Source organism: Corvus brachyrhynchos, unplaced genomic scaffold, assembly GCF_000691975.1.
Source record: "Corvus brachyrhynchos isolate BGI_N302 unplaced genomic scaffold, ASM69197v1 scaffold194, whole genome shotgun sequence".
Classification (NCBI taxonomy): Eukaryota; Metazoa; Chordata; class Aves; order Passeriformes; family Corvidae; genus Corvus; species Corvus brachyrhynchos.
Window position 1 is genome coordinate 41521 of NW_008237890.1, and position 8933 is coordinate 50453.

An 8933-nucleotide genomic window follows, 5' to 3' on the forward strand; every position below is an offset into this window, starting at 1 on the left:
GTGAAGAAGTCCAAAAATACTTTATGTACCAGTGAGTGCTTTATCACCGCCTCCCTGTATTTGGATAGACGAAAATAAGCAACAAGTTCCCCACAAACAATCATTTTAACATATGCTAGCAATAACTCACTTGTATTTTAAAAAGTTAGGCAGCATGGTGAGAGAGAACACATGGTCATTTTGGATTAAATGTTTGACATTTACAACATATGGAAGACTCAAAACTTACGAATTATAGAACCTATTATCTCATAAAGACCACTGGAGAAGGATATCTAACCATGCATTATGGAAATACATCACAGTGCAGCATTTCTACCAATTCTCTGTCTGGGACAGAGGGCACTTTAATTCACAGAACTGGAGTTCAAAATTAAGATATTCATTATGACACCTGGGACAAAACCATAGACTATTCAGCACAGCAACGTTACAGCTTAAAAGAGTATCAGTATCAGTGTCGTCTGAACTTGTAAGAATACCAGTGCCATTGTTTGTGTGTCAGAAGCAAACTGGTTTGTGCTAGATTGTCACACCTTCAACCAACTTTTGTCCTTACTTTTGTGCCATTGGCGTAAGAATCTGCTTCATTTCCTCCAAGATGGCCTCTCTCTTTTCAGGCTGAGCTTCTAGCACTTTATCCAGTGTTGGGACAGCCGGTGACTGAAATGAATGCACAATCAGAGGTTTAATTGTACCAGTAAGTATCAGAGTTCAAAGAAAATTATAATGCTTAGACCTTTTCCCATCAAATTTCATGAATATCAAAAACAAAATTAATTTTCTGCAAAACTAACAATTTTTACAATTTAAAAAAAAAAAGATGCATTTTTGAGTATGTCAGAAGCTGCAAATTTAAGTTTCTACAAATTAAGTATCTCTCATTAGCAAACAAAAATCACTTCTGTGGACTGAGGTGCTTTTTGCCAGTTATATCAGCTCTTCATGCCACTGTCAGATACAAGGCAAAATACACAAAATTGGCATTGTGTTAAGGGGCTCCTGAGCTAAGCAGAAATCCTCCTTTACACATACATCAGAGGGCAACACAACAAGTCAATGAACTGAGAAGTTAACAAAGACCCAGGAAATTCCAGTTCAGGAACAGCTGAGAGGAGGGATATATACCATATACTTTACATACAGAAGTACTTCCTGGTATCTTAATGAAAGAATTACACCGGTAAGTCTTTTAAAATAATCTGTTGTTAGAAGGAAATCTGACTAGATTGACAATTAGAAGAAGCATTTTTTAAATGATCCCTGCTACTTTTCAAAGACTACATTGCAACTTTGTATACACCTGCATTGTGTTGAGTCTGTTTTGCACTACAATCTATGGCTACTTCAAGCACTTATGCCAAAAATACCAGAATGATGGAAGCTAACTTCACTTGGTTTCATGGTCTGTTTGACTCTCCGTACAAATTACAGCCCATAATCACAACAAACATGCTTCTCTACTACTCAGTGCTGCAAAATGCCTAACTAAAACTTATAACATGTTAACAAAACACAGGTTCAGAAATAAGCTGTTAATTTCTTAAGACAATTTACCAGAAATCTTGGGTATAAGTATGCTGTGTTGTACAACAGGTGAAAGAGTCATTCTAGTGGAATTAGTAACTGTGTAAAACAGTTCTGTACTTTGTAGGAAAATTCCTAACTCCAATGGATAGAACTTTCCAAGTCAGCAAAAATTAAAAACAGAATTCCAAAGAATGAAGGTTGTACTTTTTAAGAAGGTTCCAACTGCCTGGTGAGGATCTGCATCTAAATGGTTTCAATGGAGCTTGGACTGAAGTCCTAAAGTCTCCACGGGAAAAGGAAACAAAGAGAAAAATTAAGCCAAAATAGAACACTGTATACAGGCCCAGTCTGCCCACACTCAGTGCTCAGGAGATATAAGGTAGTTCTGACACAAGAGTTATCTAAAGTATTAATGAAGAATTATGCCTAAGTCTTACCTCAGAAAGGCTGATTTCAGCCTAGACGCTATGAGAACTGAAACTACGTAACAAACTATCTTTGATGTGCAGAGCAAGCTCATACATGAACACAGTGTATTTTACATAGTTCAAACTAAAAAAAACCCACAACAATTACATCTAAACTAGAAATGTGCAAGTAATCATTACATTTAAACATGCTAAACTAGACTACCTTTGGACAGCTGACAGAAGGAAATGTAATCAAAAGAAATAGGTAAGATAGGTAAGGCATTACTAACACAATACCTTAGGGGCTAAACTACCTTAAACTACAAAATACTGAAATACCACCTTGTAAACCTGGAAAGTGCTCCCATACAGTTCTTCTGTCAGCATATTCCTCTGCTCCAGAATGGCTTTGTCATTATATGCATATTCCACTACAGCAGATGCTTCAGCATGACGGAGCATTTTTTTCACATGGCCTTTAAAACTTTTTATTATTTCTGCAACTTGTGCTTTTGTTCTGTTTTACAGGGAAATACAAATAGCAAGAATTAAAACCTCTACAGATAAGCTTATCGAGTGATAGTTTTGCTTTTAGAAATACAGTCATAAGTTTTATCATAGAAACCATGAAATTTATGAATCCGGGTCAGCCTTATGGCACTTAGAAAAACATGTAAAGAAAGCCAGGAATCTAGAGAAATTATAAGGCATTTCGAGGGAAAGAAAACAGTGGATAAACTCTAGAGAATAAAGAATGACACCCTGAAACACTTAGGAAAGAAAATGTTTAAAAGCCAGTCTTTTATATATAGCAAAGATCAACTCTGAGCATACATGTGACCTTTTTTAAATCATGTTTTCCTTGACATGTACAGCACTAGGTTTACTTCTTGCAAAAAGAAAAATACTGTTAGCATTCCCCTGCCTTAATTCTGTAATATTATAAAGATGTTTCCAGAGACATACTTTTTATTCATGATTGATCCACTCTAGATTAAGAAGCAGCATTCACACTGGAAATGAAACAACGCAAGACTGATGAGCAAACTCACTTAATACTCACCCATACATAAGAAACTTCTTCACAATATTTCTGGAATATTTTGACTTGCTCAACTCTACTAGGCTATCTAGAAGAAGGGAGAAGCATTCAGCTGGTTTATTTTTCTCTACAAAACAACGTCATTATTTAAATAAGTTTGAAGAATTCACTAGAAATGATGCATCAGTTGAGAAAAAAATGTAAAAATATTCAAGAGAAAACATGTGTTGTTTAAATGCATCCTAACCACAATACAGAAGCATAAAAGTAAAATGAAAGTACCTTTCAATTCTTCAAATGTCTCTTGCCTTTGTTTCTCATTACCATACTGAATAAAGCACTGGATCACTCGAGTTGAATCATGTGCAAACGCCAGCTAAAGCAGAGAGGTATTTTGTTACTCTAGGCCATTCAAAAGGCAGTAAGCACCATAATTATTTCAATGTGCTCTCTGGTATAGTTTCTTGCCACGTGTAATGCCAGTTGTAAATTAGAAAAGCAGTTACCTGTTTATAACAAACCAAGACTCAGGGGGTTTACCCCTTTACAAGTATGCTATCAAAAAAATACAGACAACATTTGCAGCTGCTGACAATTAAGGACATGCACTAAGATTTTTCATACTGAAATAAAAACATTAAATGGTATCTCATTTTTTTTCCTCTTCTTTGTTATTTCAGAGTAAGTGTGATGATACAGGTCCACTTCAGCATGGACTACCAAAAATTCAACATGTTCTTCACTGCAAATTTATACACTTCAAGAATAAAGCAGAACGACTGTTTAGTACAGTTAAGCATCAGGACACTAACTTCCCAAGAAAACTGCAAAGCAACAGTTGTTACTAATCAAACCTCTGAGTTCCTGAACCCCAGCTAACACCAAATTTCACTGGACTAAAGCTGCTTGGCACCCTTTTACAATAGCCAGCTGACAAACAAAGCATCCCAGGACTACGGTCCGAAAAACAGGTGCCAAATGTACTCTTTCAGCCCCGTTTTTCTTCTGTTTACTCACAGTTTCACCGTTCTTTAAAGAAGATTTTGTAAATTTGTGCACTATGCCATTAGTTTTTCTTACGTTTTTAATTTTCCCATGAAGAAGCTTCTGTAGTTCATTCATGAGCTTTTCCCGTTTCTCTTTATCACATTTCTTCCTACAAGCAAAAAAAACCTAGTAAAACAATTTTAGTTGAGGAAGCAGCTTATTTGTAGTATGATTCACTTAGATCTATAAATTAAGAAGCAAGACAGTACAAAATAAAAACAGATTGGCTTCTGCCAATTCAAATTTACACTGTCATTCATTAAACCTGTACAGAGATATAATTTAGCTATTTCAGTTCCTGGAAATCAAACCAGAATTCCACACTTCATTCTTTTTTTGAGTAACAATATTTTTTTAAACATAAACTCAAAGTTGCAGTCAGAGTTGCTTACAGATCCAAAGTTCTGTAAGCATGCAAAGTACAAACAATTAGAACAAGCAAAATTAACTTTTCTTGCTGTCATGGGGCACCAGTTCTAGAATTACACCCTCAGAGAGAGACAATGAACCTTCACAAAAAACTCACACAGTAATCCCACTGCAGGATCAGGGTGAATCAGTACACACTCTGTATTTCAGGGTTCAAAAAAAAAAAAAAGGCAACTTCTTAAGCATTTACAAATTTTCAAATTTTAGCCTAAAATACAAGTTCAATCCAGACATTCCTAGGACTGTGGGTCACCATACTCTGCTTGAACTGCCTACAAAATCGCATGCAATGTTACTGCTCACCCAAAGAGATTCAGTTTGGAAATAGTTTTATAAAATTACAAGATGAGAAAGACAGTGTTCTGGTAATTTATGACTAAAAGTCAACAGAGTGAAAGAAAAAAACCCATTACCTTCTCACACTTTCCCATATTTGTTTTGATTTTATAATTATGTCATAATTGCTTTTATCATTACTTTGTCTGGTTTGCTTTAACTCTTTCCTTTGCTTTTTGAAGTCATTCCACTTTGGCTTCTTAGAATCTGACCCTTAGGACAAAAATAAATACATTTTCTACAGTCAACAAACAAGCAGCAATAGAATTCTTCATCAGTGTAAAGTATGGCAGTTCTATGACTTGAATTGCTAATGATTCAGGACCTTTGCCTGCAATTACCTATCTAGCGAACATGAAACAATAAATACTGAAAAAATATGCTAAGCTAGCAATCACCACTTCTAGACTACTGGAAGAACAAGGCAAACAGTTAATTTTCCTTAAAGCTGTCAGATGATGCATCACAAACCTCTTAATAGCTTGAAAATTGACTGAAGATAAACTTAGCAGCCTATGCCTGCCCCAGTAATTCTCCCGTTTTAGTTCACCCTTAACTCATGCATATGTTTTCCCTCTCTTGAAAGGAGAACCCTAACTCAGAGATAGATATTCTGAAAACTCAAAAACAGAAAAAAAATTAAAACCTTTTTACATGCCTAATCTTTCTACTCAGTCAGATTCCTTAAGCATGGGATTTTACTATACAACCACTGTACACTGCCACACAATGAACTTGGGCAAAATAACATTATAAAAGGGCCATAAATTATGCATTAAAGACACAGCCTCAAAGTTTTAGAGTTTAAAGCACCACTCACTGGTATTGAGTAGCATGTACTTAACTGTTTTAACCATTCAAGAACCCATGCCTTCCTTTCTACAAAGCATATTATTGATTTTAATATCACTCTCCTAAAGCAACAGTGACAAGAAAAATGCTTTGAGAGCAGTGCCATACACAGAGGCTTTCATTTACTCTTATGAACAATATTTAAAGGTTTGTTGTGCATTTCCCTTTTTTTAAAACAGCCTAACAGGAACATTCTATTGTTATTAGATTTTTCAGGTATCTAGTGCATATTCCACGTGAAGCCATTCTGCAAACATGAAGGAACAGCAACAATAAAATACTCAACATAATCTACTGTCCTTCAAACAAATGACATACTTCTGCTGAACTTCAGAACCCCTCACTTAAGATTCCATTTCTTGTTTTACTATACTGATTAACTGACCCAGTAGAGTTTTGCTTTACAGGAGAGGAAGGGACAAGACGAAGATCTCATGCAGAAAAAATTAATTTGAAAAATAAATCTATTTAAACATGATAAAACCAGACGACTATTTAGGCTTTCTGTATAAACACCAGAAGAAAAAAAAGCTGTAAAACATAAAAGCAGTGTTAACATCCACAATGCTTTTTTTTTTCTTAAAGGATGTGACCAGATAATCTGGACCACAGAAATGAAATAATGTCAAGTATAATCAACTTTGTTTCATGAATTTCTACTCCAAAGTTTATAGCAAGTACTTTTGTCCAAAACACACTATAAAAAGCTCTGTGTTTTCAAATCATGTGTTAAAAGTGCCAGTTTCTAGCTAACCACTTAACACTGCCATTAAACTAAACTGAGCTTTAGGATGGTATGACAATTTTTAAATTTGCTACTGTGTCTTTACTTTTGACCTCAGAAAATTCCAAACTGTTGATTTTCATGACTTCAGCCTCCAGCTTAGTCAAGTGAAGTAATTTTTCTCACAGCAAAGATTAAACGGGAAGTAAACCTGGAGTTATTCAGCCAATTTGGAAAGGCAGAGGGAAAGAAGATGTAGATAACAATGTGTTTCCCAAAACCTGGTTTCCATTGATACCCAGGCTTAAAAATCTGCTCACCTCCCTCTTCACCATCCTGGAGTTTTCTCTTCTTTGCAAACTTTCCTGGTTGCTGTTTATTCTTGAATTGTTTGACAGTAGATTTCCCAGGTCTTAACTGTCCTTTAACAAATTTCTTGGAAATTGATTTAGGCTTTCCCTCCTCATCTCCTTTGTTAAAGACTTTCTTTGGTGGACCTGAATCTAATAACCAACACAGAAGAAATGAAAATGCTATCCTACAGTTATTGTTGCTTCAAAATTAAAAAAAACCAAAAATTACTGTAACAAGAATTTAACTACTTTGTAATAACTATTCTATATTTAACAAAAATTCTTACAGGCTTCTCAAAGCCGATGTTTTCACTGCAGCCCCTGGGTGTGTAAATTTTCTCTAAGGAAGTTTGGCCCACGAATTATTTTCTGGGGAGAAGTGTTAACAGCTCAGGCATAAAAAGGATTACTCTGTATCACAATTTTCACCATCCCTGACACCAAGTCATTTTTTCATAGTTTATGATCAGAACTGTTTCAACATCATCTTGCTAAGACAGTAAGAAGTGAAAGGCATCTTCTCAGTCCTAACCTACAGCAGGTTCCCACCTACCATCACCTCTTAAATAATTTTTTCTTAATGTGGGAATGACAAGTCTAGAATCAAAAGGTTATCAACTTCAAATTTTAAACTGAGAATATTTTAGGTGAATCAAATAGAGTTGAAGGGCTTGCAATGCAACCTGTTTAAAGCATTTCAGCAAGTTAGTGACTCAAACAGTCAGTACAGTTTTGAATCCAAGACAAAGTCATAGAATGGCTGTGGTCAGAAGGCACCACCCGAAGTCGTCTGGTCCAACCCTCCTGCTCACACAGGAGGGCTATACAAAGCTGGTTGCCCAGGACCATGTCTGCGCGGTTTTTGACTAGTCCAATGGGATAAACTCCACCATCTCCCTGGGCAAACTGTGCCCATGCACAGTCACTCTGAGAGTAGAAGTTTTTCCTGGTGTTGAGAAGGAATCTCCTGTATTTTAGTTTGTGCCCACTGTTCTCTGGTCCTGTCACTGGGCACTACTGGAAAGAGTCTGGCTCTGTCTTTGAACCCTCCCTTCAGATACCTGTACGCACTGAGATCCCCCTCAGTCTTGTCTTCCTCAAGCTGAACTGCCCCAGATGTCTCAGCCTTTCCTACTATAAGAGATGCCCTGGTCCCTTCATTATCTTTGCAGCCCTTCACTGGGCTCCCTCCAGTACGTCTGTATCTCTACTACACTGAAAAGCCACAGCTAGGACACAGCACTTGAGGAGAAGCCTCACCAGGGCTGAGGAGAGGGCAAGGGTCACAGCCCTCAATCTGCTGGCAGCACCCCTCCTAATGCAGCCCAGGATCCAATTAGCCACCAGAGAACATTGCTGGTTCATGCTCAACTCTGATCACCAGGAGCCTCTGGGCTTTCCCCACTGTTTTCCAGTGCATGGAGCTGCTCCCCTCAAGCTGCAGGACTTAGCCCTTCGCTCCTTGATGAACGTCACCAGGCTTCTGCCAGCCAAGTTGTCCACCTGCTGACCTCCCCCGGGAGGGCAGCATGACCCTCCAGTGCATCTAACACTCCCTGCAGTTCTGTGTCACCTGTAAATCTGAAGAAGCCACACTTTCAGATGCTGCCCCATCATCCAGGTCCTCCATGAAGCTGCTGAACAGAACTTGACCCTGTATTGACTCCCGGGGTCCACTGCTGATCAGTGGCCTCCAAAGAGTATGCCAGTCTCTGGGCCCAGCCGTTCAGCCACTTTTCAATCTACCTCACCAGCTGCTCTTGCAGCCCTTAGTTCATCAGCACTTCTGTGAGAATCTCATAGGAGAGGAGACACTGCCAAAGTCTTACTGAAATCCAGGTAGGCAACACCCACTTCTCGTTGCTTATCTGCCAAATTAGTCGTTTCAAGACATGAATTTACCAAAAGAGAAAAAAAAAAAAAACTCCAAGCATGCCAGTACACAACCATAACCATTCCGTCAGGACTCCTATTGGCGACTCTTCGCGTTCCTACCATTATCTTTTTTAAATTTCCTTTTCCCGTGCTGCACTTTTCCACGAGGTCCTTTTCCATTCTTCCCCATGAACTTCTTTTTGCCCTTGTTCTCCATCGCGGCAACACTGCAAATGGAGCAAGAGACAGCATTACTGGCCCCCCGCGGCCCCCCTCTGAGGAAAAGACAGCCTGTGCCTCCTGGTTAACAGCCACGGCGAAGTTAAACCCTCCCA

General features: G+C 38.0%; 1 protein-coding gene across 1 annotated transcript in view; it reads right to left on the minus strand.

Annotated features, from left to right (window-relative positions):
• Positions 1 to 8927, minus strand: part of PUM3 (pumilio RNA binding family member 3) — a 24325-nt gene extending 15398 nt beyond the window's left edge. Inside the window, exons 1-9 of the mRNA XM_017732788.1 lie at positions 8719 to 8927; positions 6691 to 6873; positions 4872 to 5007; positions 4063 to 4138; positions 3265 to 3358; positions 3004 to 3070; positions 2283 to 2457; positions 560 to 663; positions 1 to 54 (exon numbers count right to left, since the gene is read on the minus strand). The exon at positions 1 to 54 is cut by the window's left edge and continues 52 nt beyond it. Coding sequence (XP_017588277.1) covers positions 1 to 54; positions 560 to 663; positions 2283 to 2457; positions 3004 to 3070; positions 3265 to 3358; positions 4063 to 4138; positions 4872 to 5007; positions 6691 to 6873; positions 8719 to 8815 — 986 coding nt within the window. The 5' untranslated portion in view covers positions 8816 to 8927. The remainder of the gene's footprint in view (positions 55 to 559; positions 664 to 2282; positions 2458 to 3003; positions 3071 to 3264; positions 3359 to 4062; positions 4139 to 4871; positions 5008 to 6690; positions 6874 to 8718) is intronic.
• Between the last annotated feature and the right edge of the window lie 6 nt (positions 8928 to 8933).